Source organism: Microcaecilia unicolor, chromosome 2, assembly GCF_901765095.1.
Source record: "Microcaecilia unicolor chromosome 2, aMicUni1.1, whole genome shotgun sequence".
Classification (NCBI taxonomy): Eukaryota; Metazoa; Chordata; class Amphibia; order Gymnophiona; family Siphonopidae; genus Microcaecilia; species Microcaecilia unicolor.
In genome coordinates, this window is record NC_044032.1 from 243,114,020 (window position 1) to 243,136,218 (window position 22,199).

General features: G+C 40.8%; 1 protein-coding gene across 1 annotated transcript in view; it reads left to right on the forward strand.

The window, feature by feature from the left end:
* SMC5 (structural maintenance of chromosomes 5) overlaps positions 1 to 22,199 on the forward strand; it is a 201,628-nt gene that overhangs the window by 147,705 nt on the left and 31,724 nt on the right. The window contains 2 exon segments of the mRNA XM_030193855.1: positions 4,880 to 4,975; positions 5,349 to 5,453. Coding sequence (XP_030049715.1) covers positions 4,880 to 4,975; positions 5,349 to 5,453 — 201 coding nt within the window.

Consider the following 22,199-nt stretch of genomic DNA (forward strand, 5'->3'; position numbering starts at 1 on the left):
GTAAGTATAGAGACAAACCCTGTTTTTGTTAGTAAAATTTTTGTTTTTGCATATCATGATTATTTTGAAGACCTATAAATGAAGATGGGAACTTTTGTAATGTAATATAACTTAAAAGAAATATTTTCTGCATAAATCAGTATTTGTAATGCATGGTTTGTTCTGTTCTGGTATGTAACATTTAAGGCAGAGAGTCATGGACAATCCTCAAGAGCTGCAAATGGGTTGGGTTTTCAGGATATTACTAACGAATATTCATGAAAGAGATTTGCATGCAGATAATGTGAGGGTATTGTAGTAAAAATTGAAAGGTCCAGAGTTTGTCAGCTAAGATTTAATGCTAAAAATTATATTATGCATTTGGGCTGCAGAAACCCAAGGAAGCATTACCTTATTTGGGGTGATGAACTGAGCATGAAAAAAAAATTGGTAATTGGGATTGATCATATCTGATTATCAATTTGGCTACTGTAAGATAAAGGAACAGCAAAAGCTATGAAGATGCATAGTATAGGAATAGCCAGTAGGGAAAAAAGAGATGATAATACCTCTGTATAAGCCTCTGGTGAGACTCTATTTGGAGTAATATATGTCATTTTGGAGACCACACGTTCAAAAGGATGTAAACTGGATGGAGTCTGTCCAAAGAGTAGCTCCTAAAATGATCAGTGCTCTTAAAATATGTGGGGATGGACAAAGATCAAAATATTTACACTTTAGAAGAAACTTGAGCTAAGGGAGATATGGTAAACTCATGAATACAAGAGTTGAGTCTTTCAGTTGAAAGGAAGCTCTGGAATGAGGCAGTTGTAGGATAAGGATAAAATGGGGTAGACTTAGGAATAATCTAAGCATAACCATCGTCCTGTTGGTGGATGCATGAGCACTCACGTTTAGTAGAAGTTGGGTCCTGTTGGGCAGGTGTAACATAGATGACAGCAGATAAAGACCTGTATGATCCATCCAACTCATCTGGCAAACCAAAAGCTCTAAAATGAAAAACTGTACTTCACGTATCTTAAAAATCCAGTCCAAGAGATATTTTCCTTGTTTATTAGGTGGAATCTGCAAATAAATATATTTGCAACAGTTTAATAAATAAATGGGGGGAAAAAAAAACAGAAATGAGACTTGTATAGTTCAACAAGACAGCATGATAAGAAATCAACAATAGTGGCAGACTTTTCCGTAAATACTCTGTCAATCTCTGGGCCAGTGTTAAGCATGCTGGGGCCCATTCAAGAGGGGGGGTCCTTTCCCTATCTCTGAACCTGATCTCCCCACCTGCAACTACTGCTGCACATAATACAGTGTAAAATTACTTTCATTCTGGAAATAGACAATTCAGAACACATTTCAGTAGTATGAAGTATCAGAAATATGAACAAAATAACTTAGGAGTAAAGTGGCCCCTCCTTGTTTTCAAATGCAAAATCTTCCATTATTTTAGAGAAGTCTAACTTATGACTAATTTCTTGCTTAACTGAGATCTCAGCTAGACCATTCAGACAGTCTTGTATTATAGCTGAGCACAAATAGTTCTTCAGTAACTTTAAATGTGAGAAGTTTCTCTCTCTTAAGGCTCCGGTTACAGGTACAGTCTAAAGCGACTGCAATGTAATGCCTAAATTTGGTTACAGATACAATAACTTTTCAGCTTAGATATTGTTTAATATCTCGAGAGGCGTATTACATACATCAGCTGACAATGCATTCACAGATGGACATAACTCGGGGTTCAAGTCTTCTGCACCAATGTCACCTGTTTCTTGAACCAAGTTTATGCAACTTTCTATTAATGTGTTTGTACCTATAGCCATCCTTATCTTTGGTTAAAAAAAAAAAAAAAAGAAGAACTCCAGATGGAAGAAACCTTACATTCAAACTAGTAATCATGGCATCAACCAGTGGGGGGGGGGGGGGGGGGGGGGGGGGGGGGGATCTTGCTTTGCCTATTTCTGTGCAGTAATAACACCATTATTATCTACACATTCATAATCAAACATGTTTTTTCTTTTGGCCTCTCTTTTTGTGAAAAGTTGGTTCAGTCCCAGCCTGCTATAAGATTTTCTTTGTAGAAGCATGCACCGAAGCAAACTCGTTTTGTCTGAAATTTTAAGAAATGTTAGCACTACTCTTATCTCATTTTTAATAACATTAATTTGAGTAATGGAGCTTTGAAGGAGTTTGCTTATGCAATTGATATAAAACAGATCGCCATGCCATACAATGATACAGATTATGAAGTGCCGTGAAAAGATCTCATGCAAGGTTCCTTGCCTCTGAGGCTGTCTTACCATCTTGTAGATTATCTACCAGTGCTTCAAGGGCATAGTGTATTACCTTTAGGAGATATTAAAACACCATTGTGCAAGACTTCCAGTGAGTATCTGACAGCGGTTTGAGTATGAGCTAGATAATGTGCTGTTTAAGTACAGACCGGCATTGAATAGAAGAAGATGATTTAGCAACATTGAAGATAACCAGATTCAGACTGTGAATGTTATAGGATATGAGCACAGTTTTTTTGTTAGTGTTCTGCATTCTTTTTTTTGTGCACCTTGTTTTATGCCCTACATATTACTTCAGTTGTTACGACAGTTGTCCTCCTTAGTCATTTAACATTAATGTTTAAGCACTGGAGATAGGCCAAAAGAGTATTGCACAGTACCTCACCAGCAGTGGCTTCCACAGCAAGGTATCCAATAAAAATATTAATTAACAGATACACCAAGTAACGTGACGTGATGAGAGAGAGCAGTAGCTGAAAAGTGAAGCTGTTCTGTGCCCAGACTTCTTTCAGCAATAATCTGCTGCAGTTTCGCTTCATTCCCATACCTACCATACAGCCTGTTTGTGTGACACCACCTGCTATTCTGCGGTGACTTTTGTCAGTGATTTTGATGCGCGATGGTGGCCAAATCTGTGAAAGTTAAGGATTGGGACAAGCAGTGTGGCCAGGAGAGCAAGATGGCAGCTCTCCGATCACCTCCCAGACCCTCTATCAGCTACACATGGTTGTCGGAGATCACCGCGGAGGTTACCGCAGCAGTGGAAGCAGACTTGGACAAAAAAACTATAGCAAATTTTCGACAGGGCTGAGGAGGCTCATGAGAGGCTGTATGCTTTTGACTTGGAATTGAAAGCGCAGCTCCAAAAGACCAGAGACCTGGAAGGCCAGACCATCTCACTCAACAGCAGATCCTGAACCGGATAGCTGCCCTAGAGCAATATCTTGATGACCTAGAGCAGTGATGGCGAACCTTTCAGAGACCGAGTGCCCAAACAGCAACCCAAAATCTAATTATTTCTCCGAGGACAGCAGGCTGATTGTTCTCACGACTGGGTGACGTCCGCGGCAGCCCCCACCAACCGGAAAGAAGCTTCGCGGGACGGTCGGCACGCAGGGCACGCCCACCGCGCATGCGCAGCCGTCTTCCCGCCCGTGCGCGACCGCTCCCGCCAGTTCCTTTTTTTCCGCGACTGGAGAGAGTTGTGCTTCTGCCACTCTCTCTGTTTCAGCCGCCGGATTCCCCCCTCCCCTGTCCCCCCTCCCTCTCCCTCCGAGTTCCAGGCCCCCTCCCTCCGAGTTCCAGGATCCTCCCTCCCTCCTTCTGAGTTCCAGGGTCCCCCTCCCCTCCCAGTTCCACAGGATCCCCCCTCCCTCCGAGTTCCACAGGGTCCCTTCTCCCCTCTCCCTCCTAGTTCCAGAGTCGTCGTCCCTCCCTCCCTCCCTTCCTTCGAGTTCCAGGCCCCCTCCCTTCGAATTTTAAAAGTCATCTCTTGACTTACCTCATCGGGGACGGGTTATGGCAGCCGGCAGCAGCGCTAGAATGTGTGCAGGCTCGGCCCTTGTCTCTCTCTGAGCTCTGGTCCCGCCCTTGCGGAAACAGGAAATGAGGGCAGGACCAGAGCTCAGAGAGAGAGCGAAGGGCTGAGCCTACATACATTTTAGCGCTGCTGCTGGCCACTGTAACCCATCCCCGACAAGGTAAGTCAAGTGATGACTTTTAAAATTCGGAGGGAGGGAGGGCGGGGGTCTGGAACTCGAAGGAAGGGAGGGACGACGACTCTGGAACTCGAGGGGAGGGGAGGGGGAGTGGGGACCCTGGAACTGGGAGGCGACTCTGGCTGAGGCGACGGCGTGCGTGCCAACAGAGAAGGCTCTGCGTGCCATAGGTACCCCATCACTGACCTAGAGAATAGATCAAGGTGTAATAATCTAAGGTTGGTGGATCTCCTGGAAACTTTGTTAGAACATGACCTATGAACCTTTCTAGAAACTTGGATACCGCAAACCCTGCAGCTTGGAAGTCACTTGGGGACCTCTAGAGTGGAGAGAGTGTATAGAAAGGGCACGTGGTGCCAAGTGGCAGATCGTCCGCAAAAACTAATCTGTCGGGTTCTCAACTTTGCCCATAAGAAATCTGTATTATAGATCAGATGTGGGACTGATCTTGTTTATAACGGAGCAAAAATTCTCTGCTTTCAAGACTACTTGGCGCAAGTTCAGGATCAACTTAAGGCTTTCGCACCAGTATGCACCGCTCTGCATACTTTTATTTGCCTAGCTCACGTCTGTCTTACTCCCTGAGCTCTCTGTTTTATTTTCCGCTTCAAAAGATTTTCATTTTTAAATTGAAATATCAGCATTAGTGTCTTTTTATCAACTTGTAGTACAAATTTTAAGTTCTTCTTTGTATGTAAGCAGTGCCATAGTTTTCAAAGTGTTTTGTACAATAAGACAAAAGGTTAAGTATAAATAAACTGTATTCCTGTTATGAATTTTACCAGGAACCTTCTACTTTTTGTTAGATTTTGGATCTCCTGTAGAATCCTAAAAACTGACTCTAATGCATAAAAATACTTTGTCTTCTAGGCTTTCCAGGCTCTTCCTGACACAATTGATGAAATTGATGCTTTACTAAATGAAGAGAAATCCAGAGCTTCCTGCTTCACAGGTCTAAATGCTTCGGTATGATTTTTCCTCTTCAGTTCTTACCTCCCACGCTGTACTAGAGTTCTTCGTAATAATAAGTTAGACAGCAGGAACAATGTGTTGCAAATGCCAGATTCTGAATCTATTAGAATTTTAAGTAGAGCTTCTGAAGGAACAATGTATTCTATTCTTTGTAACAAAAAAAAGTTGGATTAACCTGCTAGAATGCCATGTATGTCTGTCTTTTTAAATGAAAGACATTGTATCTCAATCAAATTTATTGCGTAAACAGTTTGGTTATATATGAAATAGTAACATCCAAGTTATCAAGGTTTACATTTCATTTATATAATTTTTGCTTTATTATTTTCATTCAAATGTTTTTTTAAAGATTTACTTTTGCTATTAGGTTGTTGATGAATATAAGAAAAAGGCAAAAGAAATACAGCAACTCTCGGAAGAGCTTGATCAAAAGAAAGTGGACCTGGAAAACTATAAGCACAGCATTTCCAAGGTGCCGGTACTTTAACATTTAAGTTGCATACATTGAAAAAGATATCTGATAATTAAACACTGATGGCTCTTTTACACATCTATGATGGTTGGGTTAAGACTTTATAGAGAAGTTACTGGTGTTCATTGACTTTGCTATTTCTTCTGATCAGTGTTTATTCTGAGCATTTTGAATGTGTGTGTGAAATATTGACTTTGGCACTGCTCCAGAAAGTCCTCATTTGAACCAGTTAGCATCCTTCGCTTTCATGAATTTAATCCTTCAGGATAATAATAAAGTGTCTCAGATAGAGTATTGCTATTATAGAACAGTAGAGTGAAAGAAAAACAACAAAACAAATCATGTTGTTTCTTAACTTTTTTCCTTTCTTTCCTTCTCATTTTGAGTAGTAAAATGACTGAGGAGCCAATTCACACAAGTGACCGAGTGCGTCAGATCCATTCCAGACACTGGAGATCTACTGTTCTTATGTGCTACTGGAATGAATCAGGAGCACACTAAAGGTCCCCTTTCCCCTATGATTCTGCTTCCAAAAACAATCTCTGTCTTGCAAAGGTTTCTTTGTGGGCCCAGATGATCTCAAACTTTTGCCTCAAACAAAAGATAAGGAAGAGCATTAACCATGTCATACTGTCTTTGCAAGGTGCAGACTAGTAAAAGCATGTCCATGTTGGTTTATCAGACGACAGAACACAAAACCATACAATTTTCTAGTTTTGAATTTCACTAATTAAACCTTGGTCACTTTCTTAATTGGATGTTGATGTTTTGATTCTTAGAATTTCAACAGATATTTAAATAGGTTTCTTGCATCTTGAAAGTCTTCAACATTATTCTTGTGAAAAAGTTTGATACAGATTTAATCTTAGCTATAGCTGCATTCATATTTCACAGAAATGCAGTGATTGAAAACTTACTTCTGTGATTTATTTATATTTTCATTAAATGTTCCTCAGGTAGTAACCATATGGAACAGCACCTAAAAGGCTAAGATGTGATGTACCTGTAGAATTCCCAAATACAGCTCAGCACCAGCTTCTCTCTTGCCTTTGACCTCTCAACCCTTTTCTCATGGCGACACAAACATACTTTAAAACCCTAGGTTATTGCCCTCCTCTTGCTTTCTTGGAGTTTTGATGCAATCGTACTACTGCTGTTTACGGTAGCACCTGCTACTCCCTGCAGACTACCCAAATGTGTTTCTTCCTTTTTTTTATCCCACTAGAGCAGTCCAAACACTTGGATTTGTGCTGTCCTGCCAGCAGGTGAAAACTGAGAACTACCGAGCTGTGATGTCACTTAAGCATCCTCTTCAAACACTTAGCAACAGAAGAAAAGAGAAGCAAATCCACAAAGTCAACATGACCAAAACCATAGTGTGGGAATGATCTTGAGACAGGAAATATTGTTCAAATATTTATTGCAGGCATCCACAAGCAATGACATGAATCAGGATTTTAGACAACCATTCACTGATGCAAGGACTGTACACGATGCCGTGTTTCAGCGTCTGCCTTCATCTGGAATCCAGAACAATCAAGCATGATCCAGAGAATAGCAATCAGTGAAATGAACAAGAAGTCTAAAATGGTAGTGCCAGGTGGTTCTAGTTCTGCTTCCAGAAGAGAGAATAGAATGTTACTTATTTTGTATATCCAGAGAAAGAAGGTACCAACTGTCCGTCTTAAAACAGTCAAAAAAATTGTCAAGGTTCCAAGTTTTTGAATGGAAACTTTATGATCATTTTTTGTGGTGATGCAGCAAGGAAAGGTTCTTAACAGAAGTGGCCTATACTCCCTATAAGAAAATCTCATTAGCATTCATTATCTGAGGTTTGCTATTGTAGGACAGCATTTCCAGCTTTGTGCTCTACCTTTCAGACTAGCCACAGTACCACATATATTTACAAAGGATGTTGGTGATGGCAGCTGCTTTATGCAAAGAGGGAATTTTGGTCTACCTTTATTGGCTAATAACAGCAAAGACATTCCAAGAAACCTTAACAAGAGTTGGGATGGGTTGTCAGTTTCTCCAAAAGCAGCCTCAGTCCTTCCCAAATGTTGAAGTATTTGGGAGGAAAAAGTTCAATACTCTCCAAGGCAAAGTGTTTCTTCCAGCGTTGAGAAGGAAAAAGCTACAAACAGTTTGTCACTACTTTGAACTGTTGGGATTGATGGCTGCAACCTTAGAGTTAGTGCCGTGCACCAGAATGCACATGAGACCGTTTACAGCGATCTCTTCTCTTTCAGTGGTCTCCACAGAGTCAAGAGTTCCATGCTTTATTACCACTAGTACCAGAAGTCGATCAGTTTCAGCTAGTGGCTGCATATCAACAACTATTCAAAGGAAAAAGTATTTAAACTCCAAATTGGATCTTTGTGACGATGGCTGCAAGTCCCCCAGGTTGGGGGCACCATTGGCACAGTAAGTGGGCACAAGGTTGATGGTCCTCTGTGAAAGCTAAATGGTCCCTCCCTCGTGTATTTTGGCATGTCGTTTGTTTATTGTTTTTTTGGTCCTGCCATTTTATTGCATTTTACGTTTTTGTTTTATTTGTTTCAACATAGGATGTTGTAAACTGCTTTGATATTCTGTGACACTGTGATATTAAAAAAAAAAAAAATAGAGTTGAAGATGCTCATGGATTGGGCAGGATAGAATCTAGAAGACATCTCAGTAACGTGGCCAGGACCCAAAATACCTGAGTGGATTACCTTGTCAGGAATTCTGTGAATCCAGACGAATGGAGTCTAGCAGAGGATGCTCTTTTTGGAGTAGTACACCATTGGGGTTATTTGATCTTGGACCTGATGGCAACAGGTCAGATTGTGAAGGTTCCAGCTTTTTTTTAGTCACAGAAAGGATTGGAAGTCAAAAGGAATAGATGCCTTACTTCAGCCATGGATACGGTTGAGTTTTTTTTTATGCATTTCCACCATGGTCACTCATAGACAAGAGTTATTCAAAGCATAGAGAAGCATCAGGTCTAGTAGCGTTGATTGCACAGGAGTGACCAGGAAGATCCTGGTACAAGGACTTGATGCACCTGAAAGTGAAGGATTCTCTCTCTCTCTCTCTCTCTCTGAGAGATCGTGTCTGAGAGTTTGTTTTGTCTTATGAGTTGGCTTTTCAGAGGTGAAGTTCAAGAAAGGCTGTTTCAGTAAGGTGATACCTACCTTGTTACATTCTAGAAAATGGTCTACCTCGTTAGCATAAGGGTTTGGAGGATTTTTGATACTTAGTGTCAAGATAAGTATGTGTTTTCTCTGTATTCTTCTATTTCAGATATTTTATTTTTCTTGCAAGATAGTTTGGACAAGGGGCTGGTGCTCGCCTCATTGAAGGTACAACTAGATGATTTGTCCTATTTAAAAGTTTAGTGAAGGGAGCATGGCTTCACATCTGGGTGTGGTACGTTTTTTTTCTGTGGGGTTAAACTTGTCAGTCTGTTGTGTTTGTCTGTTGATCCCCTCTGAGATTTAAACTTGGTCTTCTTTATCTTAGTTCAACTCCTTTTGAACCTCTGTATTCTGGACATCGCCCTTAAAGACAGTTTTTCTTTGCATCACCTAAGCAAAACTTCGCATTTACTTGTTTGGTTGATTCACACTCAAAATGTGTCATGGAGACATGTGTGTAGCATACATTATTTCATTCAGAAATTAGTGCTACATTTATTTTGAGTGGTTTTGTAAACGTTTATGGTACTTTATGCATGTTATGTCAGATGTATTGTAGAGTTTGCAGAATGCATGGATTCTGCTCCAAACTAGGATTGAAACGGACCAATCAAATAATAGGATTGTGTTCCAATAGAAATGCAGAATGTTTGGCCAGTCACACTGTAGCTAGAAGCATAGCTCAGACAGTGTGTATTTTAGCAGGATTTGCCAAAACATTTGGTGCTTGTGGTTCAGGGATAGAAATCGATTCAAAGTGCAGTCTGCATTTGTTTCAAGAAGACCGGGTTCGTGTGGTGGTTTTGCATGGAGTGGGGCATTCCAGTAGGGAGATTGCTGCAAAAGTTGAAGGTAGTCTGGTTACAGCCCTGAGAATCATGCAGGCGCATGGGGAGACTAGTAAAATGAAGTATAGGTGTCCATGTGAGCGGCCTAAGAGGTTGACAAATGGAGAGGATTGTGTGTTGCTTTGTTATCTTTGAGCAACAGGAATCTTGCATCTCCTCAACTGCTTGGCGAATGGAGGGAGAGATGTTCAGTTGATGTTTGCACTTTGTCTGTGAGGTGAGGATGTTTGGAATGGGAGGTTGCAAAGTGAGAGCAGAGCCACTGCTAACAGATGGCTCCTGTTGAATATTAAGGGGTCCATGCAGAAGCAATTACCATGGGTTTTACTGGCCCAGCAAATCAAAAATGGTTTCATCGCAGGTGTTAACTTGCTCGGAAACCATTACCACATACCATATTAAAAGGCATGTTAATGCAATCTTTAAGTATTCTGCGATCATGCAAAAAAAAAAAAAAAAAAAACTCCAAATGTTTCTGATACGTGTTCAATTTTAATTGGTGTTCCTTTAACCAAATTGTAGTTCTGTTGAGTGAATTATTAAAAGTAGATACATTTAAGGCATCTTGATCTAGTTGAATATCATCTGCAAAAAAATGTGCAGTGATCCCCAGTTCTTGAGCAGGAAGTGCTAATGTGCTAAGATAAAATAATAATGGGTGATAATACTGAGCCTTGGGAACTCCACATCATAAAGGTTGCTCTCTAGAACTTATTGAATTATGCAGTACATAAAAGAACAGTTACTATATCCATAGAGTACAGGATGATCTCAACATCCCAAATATTCATCCAGCTCATAGTTTCAATATCCCACCATCAACATCCACAGTGCTCCCCACCACCAACAGACAACATTGTGACAATATAAAACAGCACACTCATTGACAAAGCAAGCACAGACCTCTCAGACAGCACCTCACTTGCACATAGATACAGACTGAATATAGGACTGGGCAAATGCTGCCAGCAGAGGAACCTGATTAAAGCAGGGTCTTGGAGGGGTGTGGAGTAGTGATAGAAAGGTTGGGAGACTGTTGGAGCAGGCAAGGCAGTGAGCTGTTAGCTGACAGGGAGGAGGGCATATAGCAGGTGTGGAAACAAAGGGGTTTCAGATAGACCTGAGTAGATAGATGCTTTTTCACAATCAGTAGCAATGCTAGCAGTCACAAGGACATGCTGCAATGGCACTTATTCACCTTTTAAAGGTGGTCTACATCTTGCATTGGATGTATGTCAATATGCTATCCAGAATTGGGGATAGATGTCAGTGGCGCAGTGCCGCCCCTGTACTGCCCCAGCATGCCTCCGTCAGCCCTATGCATTTTCATGGTTTAAAAGTTTTGCCTCTGCCTTTTGTAAAATACCAGTTTTATTTATTTATGTTTATTTATAGCCAGCCTTTATCCAAGGTGGATAACAACTCAGCAAACATATAAGTACAACAAAAAACAGATTACTCAAAAACATTGTAATGTCAGTTCTTTACAAATCCAGCATCACCAATATCAGAAAACATCATAAATCAATAAGATGGTCCAACAGCTTATACTTCAACATCTGTTTTGGCCGTGAAGACGTCTATGTGCCGGTATTCAGACTTTTAGAGCACAAATAGCACTTGTAAAATGAGCTCCTTTATGTTTTCACCCCTTCCAATGTTGTTGTTTTCTTTAAGTAATGAACAAATTAAGAAAAGTGGCAAGGCCTTGGTTCATTAGGCCCAGCCATCTCCATTCAGCCAGTACCCTCCTTGTCAAAAACCACCCTATTCATCCTCAATGTTATTGTTTCCCCCTACCTCCTCACTCAAGATCTCCATATACCCACCTGCCTTCCACTCCCCTCATCAAATTCCATAGGAAGTGTTAAGAACGAAACATCCATCCCTTCTTGTCTCCTTCCCAAGTGTAGGGTTCCAAGGCACCTCTCCCTTCTACACTCTCACTAATTCAATATATTGCTATGAATATGTTTTGGAAAGAACACTTATATAATCATCCCACACAGAAAGAAAAGTTGGCTTCTGTTGCAAGCCCCCTCTAGCCCAGATCTACATGAACTGGTGCATCACACTTTTCCATTGCTAAAATAAAGCTGGTTCTGGGGATAACCTGGATGACAGGATGGATATAGAAAATGAAAGCAGATTTAAAAAAAAAAAAAAAAAAGCCATATGTCCTATCTATCCAGTCTCCTCATCCATACCATCTACTAGCCCTTCCTCTCCCTTAGAGATCCTGTGGACTTCTCCAGTGATTTATTGAATTCAGGTACACCTTTCCTTGGATTTACCACCCTTTCTGTGAAGAAGTATTTCCTTAAGTGACTCTTGAGCCTCTCCCCTTTCACCTTCTTCCTAAGCCTCCTCATTCCAGAGCTTTCTTTCAATTTAAAGAGACTTACTTCCTGTGCATTTATGCTACAAGAATATTTAAATGTCTCTGTCATATCTCCTGCACTCAGTATACATATTGAGATCTTTAAATCTGCCCCCATTTTATGACAAAGACCACTGACCATTTTAGTAGCTGCTGTCTGAACCAATTCCATCCTGATTGCCTTTTTGAAGGTGCGGTCTCCAAAATTGAACACGGGTCTCTAAATGAGGTCCCATTCGAGACTTATTCAGAGGCACCTCCTTTTCCTGCTGGTCATTCCTCTCCCTATGCACCCAAACATCCTTCTGGCTTTTGCTGTAACCTTTTGTACCTGTTTGTCCACCTTGAGATAATCAGATGCGATCCACTCAAGTCCTGGTCTTCTTTGATACACAGAAGTACTTCACCCCCTGCACTATACTTTTCCATTGGACTTTTGCAGCCCAAATGTATGACCTTGTAATTTTTAGCCTGATATCTTAACTGCAAAATTCTGCACCATTTTTCAAGCTCACTAGATCCCTTCTCATGCTGTCTACATCTTCAGGGTTGTCTACTCTGTTGCATATTTTGTTATCATCCGCAAAGAGGCAAACCTAGCCAGACAGACCTTTCGCAATATTGCTTAGAAAAATGTTTAAAAAGAGCATGACCAAGAGCCAATCCTTGTGGCACACCACTGGTAATGTCCCTTTCCTCACAGTGAACTCCATTTACCATTACCCGTTGTTGCAGTCCAATCAACCAGTTTCTAACCCAGTTAGTCACTTTCAGATCTATACCAAGAGCACTCAGATTGTTTATAAGTCATCTATGCAGAACAGTGTCAGATACTTTGCTAAAATTTAATTATACCTCATCTGGTACTCTTCCTTGATCTAACTCTCTGGTCACCCAGTCAAATTAGATTTGTCTGACAAGACCTAGCTCTAGTAAAGCCATGTTGTCTCAGGTCCTATAAGCCCCTGGATTCAAGAAACCTCACTATTTTCTGTTTTAGAAGTGTTTCCATTGACTAGCTTGTAGTTTTCAACCTCTTCCTTACTTCTGCTTTTGTGGAGAGGGACCACATCTGCTCTTCTCCAGTCCTCCAGAACCACTCCCGTCTCAAGAGAAGCATTGAAAAGATCAGACAGTGGAAGCACCTGCACTTCCCTTAGTACCCTTGGATGTGTCCTATCCAGCCCATTTGCTTTATCTACCCGGCAAATATGAACCATCCCAGCATACTTATTATTTTGTAAAGTGCTAAAACCTTTCTTTTTGAAAGATACCTGAGTGATTAATAATGTATGGCTCTTTCTATTCTTGATTTTGTATTGTATCTAGTAACCCGCTTAGATTCTTAATTGATGGAAGCAGAATATAAATACATGGAATAGAATAGAATCTGTTAACACACAACAGACATATTTGTTAAGCAATTTTGCTTTATCCTTTCCTTCTACATATTTCTCCCCTCCACTCCTGAGCCTCACAATGCCACTTTTACATTTCCTCCTGTCACTAACATATCTAAAAAAAAAAAAAAAGGCTTGTCCTCCCATTTTACCTTATTGCCTATATGTTTTTTCCATTTGAATCTTTGCTTTCCTGACTACTTTACCAGCTTCCTTTAGATTTTCATATGTTGTTGCCTGTCTTCCTCTTTCCCCTTCCTTTGCCGATCTCTTGTAGTTTATGAAAGCGAACTGCTTTTCCCTTACCTTTTCAGATGCTATTTTTGAGAATCAGAAAGATCTGTTGCTTCTAAAACAGCTTCTATCAGTTTTGCCCACTGCTTCTCAGCTTCCCCAAAAGTTCCCATCCAGCTAATTTCTTCTTGAGGCATTCTCCCACTTTCACAAAGATTTTTTTTATTTTTTTGACATTTAGAACCTTTATTTTTAAATGAACCCTCTCCAAATGTGTGTTAATATTGAACATACATGGAGGGGGTTCATTCAGATATTGAAATATTTCTATTGCCATTTTAACAGTAGAAAGAATGCAGACGTAAATTAAATAAAAAAGAACATGACTAATAGTTGGCCACTAGGTGGCGCATAAGTTATAAGGGATATTGCTGCTCATAGTCTCTATATACCTATCAAGTTTGTGCCACATTTTCTGAACATTTTTCTTATTTCCTGTATAAACACGGTCCACCATATATGTATTTCAACCTTTGCTGAAGATCACTAGTTATTTAGTATTATTTTAATAGATATCAGCATAAAATGGAGTGGAGGAGTGGCCTAGTGGTTAGAGTGGTGGACTTTGGTCCTGGGGGACTGGGTTCGATTCCCACTGCAGGCACAGGCAGCTGCTTGTGACTTTGGGCAAGTCACTTAACCCTCCATTGCCCCAGGTTCAAATAAGTACCTGTATATAATATGTAAGCCGCATTGAACCTCCTATGAGTGGGAAAGTGCGGGGTACAAATGTAACAAAAATAAAAAATCTAATAACTGGGCACAATGTTTTCCCAGTTTGGATTCTAGTCTTAAAGATTTCCATGTATCAATTTTAAAGGAAAGAATTTTCCAAAGGTTCAGAATGTGAGAGAATACCAACATCATTTTTGCAATTCTGGCATCTATGTGGAGAACATGGCAGTTTTTAAGGTAGTCTAAAATGTTCATCAGGCAAGAAACAAAATGGACTTGGGTAACTGATGTGGATCAAGAGATGCATATTTGTCTTGACCCCAATTTGTTTAATTTCTCAGGAGAGAGTAGGCTACTCAATTCATGTTCCACTTTCTTTGCAGTCCTGTAGAGCTCAGTTCAATTACAGGGAATAACATTTTATAAAACCGAGACCCTGCTTTAGGAAACATGGTGGTTCCCTTGGTGACCTCTTCAAGGTCCCATTCATCAGTAAGCACTGTTAGTTAGAAGCCACTGCTGAGTAAGGAGTACTGCAGCAGTCATCATTTATAATACAAGGTGAAGGGTAAATTGCATTCCTGATGCAATTCTTGTATGCTTTTATTTTATATGATTTTTATTAATGTCACAACAGAAGAACAGAACACTTCACACTGTACAATACTGGAAAAGTGACCAGTTTTATTGTTAAACTCAATACCCCCCTACCCTATCCCCACCCAAACTCAAACTGAATCCCACCCCAATCAGCATAAAAACAGAGAACATCTCCACCTGGGTCATCTATGTTATTCCTTCACGATGACCCAAGCCATGAGACATCTGATACACATATACCAAATCCCACTCACTGTCCCCACACCCACCCCCTCAAAAAGATATGCTCTAGTTTACAAATTCAATAATGAATTCCGGGCTTTATGTGATAAGGAGTCCCAAAACAAAGACCATGTTTGTTGGAATTGAGCCATACATTAAGAGAGCATTGCCGAGCCACAAAGAATGCCTTATGCAATAATAAATTAGGCCCCTTTCTCAATCCCAATGAAGCAAAATTAGAAAATAATAGAATGTCAACTCGCAATGGGATGTGTTTATCAATAAGAGAACACAAATAAGTCAGTATAGTCCTCCAGAAGGAACGAACTAGCTCACAAGTCTAAAACATATGTACCAAAGTTACTGGAGTATCTCCACATTTAGGGCAAGCAGCTGAAATCAGCTATTTTGCCAAATAAGCCCAATGAGAAAAAATAAAACTGCAAAAGAAATTTGTACTGCTGTTCTTGGGTAAGTCATTTGAGATGTTTCATCAACAGCCTGAGGCCTTCATCAGTAACACATTCTTCAAGAAGCAGTTCTGCATTCCACTACTCGCTAGCTACCGAGGAGCTAGGTTCCTCAAGCAGATTTAGAAAAAAGACAGTCTGTTCTTTGTTGAATGAGTAAGCATCAAAGTTTCCACTAAGTAGTCCACTGCATCCTCACACAAAGAGGATACATCCAGTGTTGAAACATAGTGCTGAATCTGGGTGTAATGTAACCAGTCTGTTGATTTCAAATAACCGCCTTGTTGGAGCTCAATGAAAGGTTTTAGCTTACATTCCTCTGTTACCAAATCACAAACATAAACCAAGCCCCGTACACTCCTTTGTTTCAGATATAATTTAGAAAAATCAGTGTCCAAATCTCTATTCCCCCACAAAGGAAGTAGCTTGGTAGACAAGGAAGAAAGTTTCAGTTGTTTACACAGCCCCCTCCAGCCTTGACTCATGGAGCGCAACAAAGGATGAGCTTTTGTAACTACAATCCTTGGAGGTGCACTCATATGAAGAAAATAAAGTAGATTAGTTGGATCCACCAGCTGTCGTTCCAAGGCCAAAGGGGTGAAAAAAGTACTGCCATTAATCCAGTCCACCAAACATCACATGATACACTCCACATTATACCTACGCAGATCAAGTAGGGCTAGGCCCCCATGACCACAGTACAAAGACTTTGTTGCAGAGAAAGTTTAGGTTTTTTATAATTCCAGAGAAACTTTTTCAAATATTTTATAAATATCCCCACATCTGTATTGGTCAAATACATAGGAAAGGTTTGCAAGACATATAACCATCATGGAAAAAGAACCATTTTATATAAAGCAATCTGTCCTTGAAGGGTCAAATGAAGGGTGATCACAATTGTAAAACATCAGTTGATTTCTTAAGTAACACTTCTCCATTGTCAGCATACACATCACAAACATTTCTAGTGATAAACTCCTAAATATTTAATCTTAGTATCCACTTTCTTAAGGGGAAACGATTCAGACCAATCTTCATAAGGATAATCTCCCAATGGCAAAGTGTCTGAATTGTCCAAATTAAGCACCAATCCAGACACCTGGCCATGATCGTTTACCAAGTGCAAGAGGTGTAGCAACGATGACCTTGTCTGAGTCAGGACAAATAACATTTCAGCAAAGACCATACATTCTACGCATTCCCGACCCACCTGCAGACCTTAAATCTCCGGATCTGCCTGAATAGTTATTAACAAGGGCTCTAAGGAGAAGTGACGGTGGATACCCCTGCTGTGTACCTTAAGACAAACTTCAGACAAGAGATTGGCATATAAAATTTTGATCGTATCCACAAATGAGTCCCCCATTCCAAATTTCTGCAGTACTAAAAACAAATAATCCCAATTGACACAGTCAAAAGCCTTTTGAGCATCCAGACTGACTAATAATGTAGGTGCATTTCTAGTGGCGTGGAGGGGCATAATTGAACGGGGCACCCAAGTTTTCCTGAGGGCGTCCTCGGGAAGGGGCGGAGAAACCTGTATTATCGAAACAAGATGGGCGTCCATCTTTCGTTTCGATAATAAGGTCGGGGGTGCCCAATCTTAACATTTAGGTTGACAAAAACCCACTACTCACAACTGTACAACACTACCATAGCCCTAAGGGGTGAAGGGGGGCACCTACATGTGGGTTCAGTGGGTTTGTGGTGGGTTTTGAAGGGCTCACATTTACCACCACAAGTGTAACAGTAAGGGGGGGATGTGCCTGGGTCCGCCTGCCTGAAGTGCACTGCACCCACTAAAACTGCTCCAGGGACCTGCATACTGTTATCAAGGAGCTGGGTATGACATTAGAGGCTGGCAAAAAATATTTTTAAAGTTTTTTTTGAGGGTGGGAGGGGTTAGTGACCACTGGGGGAGTAAGGAGAGGTCATCCCCGATTCCCTCCGGTAGTCATCTGGTCAGTTCAGGCACCTTTTTGAGGCTTGGTCGCAAGAAAAAATGGACAAGTAAAGTTGTCCAAGTGTTTGTCAGGGACGCCCTACGCCCTTCTTTTTTCCATTATGGGCCAAGGACGCCCATGTGTTAAGCACACCCCAGTCCCGCCTTCGCTATGCTTCTGACACGCCCCCGTGAACTGTGGTCATCGCCGCGACAGAAAGCAGTTGAAGATGCCCAAAATCGGCTTTCAATTATGCCGATTTGTGCGACCCTGGGAGAAGGACGCCCATCTCCCAATTTGTGTCAAAAGATGGGCACCCTTCTCTTTTGAAAATAAGCCTGACAGTGACCCAATGCTGCTGCCACACAGTGAAAATTCCAGACAGCCTGCCTATTGCGCACAAACCCACCTGATCACTATGAGTCAGGTCTGGCAACAAGTCTGCAAAACTATTCGTTAAAATCAAATCAGTTTCAGTTCAGAATTATGCAATGATATGGGAAGAATCCAGCTCTAAAAGATCCCTTCCACGTTTAGGTAAGACCACAATAATAGAATGATTGGCATGTTCTGACAAATATCTCCATACTGCAATGGAATCTATGCGGGTTGCAAAGAACAAATTATAAAGAAACTTCAGACCGCTCAAAATACAGCAGCCAGGCTTATATTTAGAAAAACACGTTTTGAAAGCGCTAAACCCCTCCGAGAAAAACTGCATTGACTCCCAATCAAAGAATGTATTACTTTCAAAATCTGCACCCTGGTTCATAAAATTATCTACGGCAATGCCACGGCCTACATGGCAGACCTCATAGACCTACCTACCAGAAACACAACAAGATCAGCACGAACATACCTAAATCTTCACTACCCAAGCAGCAAAGGCCTCACATACAAATTAACGTATGCATCCAGCTTTTCCTATTTAAGCGCACAACTACTACTACTACTACTTAACATTTCTAGAGCGCTACTAGGGTTACGCAGCACTGTACAAATTAACAAAGAAGGATGGTCCCTGCTCAAAGGAGCTTACAATCTAAAGAACAAAATGTCAAGTTGGGGCAGTCTGGATTTCCCGAGTAGAGGTGTAGTGGTTAGATGCCGAAGGCGACATTGAAGAGGTGGGCTTTAAGCAGTGATTTGAAGATGGGCAGGGAGGGGGCCTGGCATATGGGCTCGAGTTTGTTCCACGCATGGGGTGAGGCGAGGCAGAAAGGGCGGAGCCTGGAGTTGGTGGTGGTGGAGAAGGGTACTGAAAGGAGGGATTTGTCTTGAGAGTGGAGGTTACTGGTAGGAACGTAAGGGGAGATGAGGGTTGAGAGGTAAGGAGGGGCTGCAGATCGAGTGCATTGTATGGAACGCTCTGCCAAAAATAGTAAAAACAACGTACGACCACCTCAATTTCCAGAAAGAACTAAAAGCAAACCTGTTCAGGAAGGCATATCCCACCGATTCAACATAAAAGACTGACAACCTGCAACACAACAAAACTAAAAATCGTATTGGACACACCCAATTTCCCCCTTTCTCCCTAAGTTCTCCATTATATCAACCATATATGAACCCTATTCTAACACAATTACACCTTGTATTTGTTCATATCGAAACTGGCGAACGCTATTACGGTACTCTGTAAGCCATATTGAGTCTGCAAACAGGTGGGAAACTGTGGGATACAAATGTAACAAATAATAATAATAGGCCTCCAATGGCAACGTAATGTGCTGCAGTAACAGTTTATAAAATTCAGCAGTCAAGCCATCTGGGCCTGGTGTCTATGCCAAGGGGGCCTGCCTAATAGCCAGTAGGATCTCAGGTGCTGATACTGGTCCATGCATCAATTCCAATGCTGAAGATGGAACCTGAGAAAGAACTAAGGAAGAAATATATGCCCGAATAGTATCAGGCAGTATATAGTCTGCTGCTGATAAGTTTTCAAAATGTTATGCGATTGGACATTATCAGTTACTGTACAGCTCTTAAGTAGTATACCTCTACAAAATGTTGTGCAAATAGAGAGGCCAGTTGGACATTATCAGTTACTGTACGTGCCAAAAGCCTACCAAGTATGTATCTATACAATCTGATCTGGATTTCACTATTTTCTCGTTCACCTTTACATTCAAGGCTACCCTGGCTGCTTATCCAAAGTTTCTTACAGCGCTCCACCTGCTTTTCCAGGTATAACAGCTCCTTGGCATAGTGGGTATGTTTAGCAATGACATAGGCAATGGCTTCCCACCTCAACACCGTTTTGGCAGCCTCCCAAAACAAGATGGGATCCAAAACATGCAGGGCATTATCCTCCATATATTGTTTCCATTTCTGGACTATCCTTTAGTGTGAATCACTATAAAGATTGACAGGAAACCGCCAACTACTCCCCTCCCCCAAGCCCCCCATAATCCCGTGCACATCCAACCATACCATAGCATGATCCAACAAAGTAGGAAGACCAATTGCCGCACTGTGAATAGAGAGAAACATGGCAGCTCTTTATTAGGTTTTAAGTTAAACATACACCCCCTAATTCTATAAAACGGTAAAAAATGTGCACTTATTTTAATTGAATATCAAGGTAATTAGTGCCAATAATTGGCTTTTTAACAAGCAGTTATTGGCACTAATTAGATTCAGTTAATATGTACATGCATAAATTTAGGTATGAGTCAGAAAAGGGGGAGTGGTGGAAATGAGGACCAAGGATGGATTGACAGCGTGACTTTGTTACACCATAATTATAGAATAAGGGGGGCTCCGTTCCTAAATACAAGCACTACGTTTTTGCTAGTGCAAATGGCTGCGCCTAAATGTAGGCACAATCCCTAGACTTAAGTGCTATTCTATAAACCGCACCTAACTTTAGGCATAGTTTAGAGAATACCACTACATGCTTTTTTTTAGGTGCCATTTATAGAATTCCCCCCCCCCCCCCCCCCCCCCCCCCCCACACACACACAGTGTCCAACATGTAACGCTATTAGAAACATAGAAAGTCAGCAGTAACATGGAGGCATATTTTCAAAGCACTTAGCCTTCCAAAGTTCCATAGAAACCAGCTCAATTTGTCGCCAAACGTTTTGCCAAAAAGGGTACACCACAGGACAGTAGAATAGTAGATGATCCAACAAGTGTAAAAAGTGAATGACAAGTGAATGAACCCAATTTAATAAAATTGAGCTGTAAAAAGTACAAACGCAGCACCTGGAGTATACACCCATTCTCAACCTTTTTGTATGCCAACATCTAGCATACAGTACCAACATCTTTTTGATGATCTATCCAACTTATGGAGTTTGACTGATGTTCACACTATCCTGTGTCCTATGAAAAATAGAGACTGTCTCAGAGATGCCAAAGCTGTACTGTGTACCTAGTTCTTCCAGAAATGCTACCAGAGGTTGAGTGATAGGTCTCCTTTGACCTTTTTACACCATATAGTATGGAAGCCTTCCAAAGATTTTTCCTTATGGAAAAGTCTCAAAGTTTTTGTACCATCCAAATGCTTCGTGGCTTTGTTGACCCAAGGTATCACACAAAATAGGTAGACAAGGTTGATCCTGTAAATCTCCAAGCTGTTTTCCAATGTAGAATCTCATTGTATTGTAAATATCTAAAGGCCTGAAGTGTGATTGCACAATTTGTTGATTAGGTGACTGTGTGGTTAGGTAGCATTCCTGGTAAAATTGTCTTCTACTAGAAGCCAGATGGATTTCTCTGAGGTTTCAGAGCCTCCTTGCTACAAGATAAACGCTACGTGATACTTTCTAAAGTTGGGGAAGTTTACCCCTCCTCTTTGCCCAGGGTGGCTTGCATTTTTTTCAGTGCTGCCTGAGGTACCTTATTTTTCCACAGGAAGTTAGTGACTTCTCCATGCTTTTATAAGAATCCAAACTAATTGCAAGGGGGAGCATGCTTTATATGCAACTAATTTTAGGGATTAATACCATTTTTGTTGTACCTAATATCCCCCATCATGATAAATAGATTAGGGACTACAGATTTTAAGATCATTCAGTATGGTCTGTATCAGAGCAATCAAGTGGCAATTCATATTCCTAAATATTTAAGCATTCCATCTGACAGCAAAATGGATAAGCTTCAAGATTTGCTGCAAAAGTTTACATGTGTAAAGACATTGCATCCTCCCCCAGTTTACTAGATAGTGGGTAATGGGATTTGATATACTGCCTTTCTGTGGTACTGTCAAAGCGTTTACAATTATTATATGCAGGTATTTTTCTGTGTCCCTAGTGGGCTCATAGTGAGAGATACGGCTGAAAGCAAACAGGAACCAAAAATCCCTACGTATAGTCCAACAAGTGCAAGGAAATAGGGGTGGACCAAAAGACTTCCAGGATACAGTTATAATTATAGAAATATTTATTGGCAAAGCAACTCATCAAATGGGACCTGACATGGGGCCATGTTTCGGTGGGAAACCGCCTACTTCAGGGGGTCGCATGCACTAAAAAAAACCCAAAAAATAAAAACATGCTTATAAAATCAATGAACATGCATGTATAAATTCAAACAACCCACATACTAAGTTAAAGAAGAAAATATGTATGTATACATGTATATATAAATAAAGTAGAGTCTCGATTATCTAACGTAAACGGGACCAGCCCAGTGTCGGATAAGTGAAAAGTTAGATAATACGGAAAACAATGGGTAACCCGTTTAAAAATGCATAAACAAAGGCATAGAGGCATATTTTCAAAGCAGT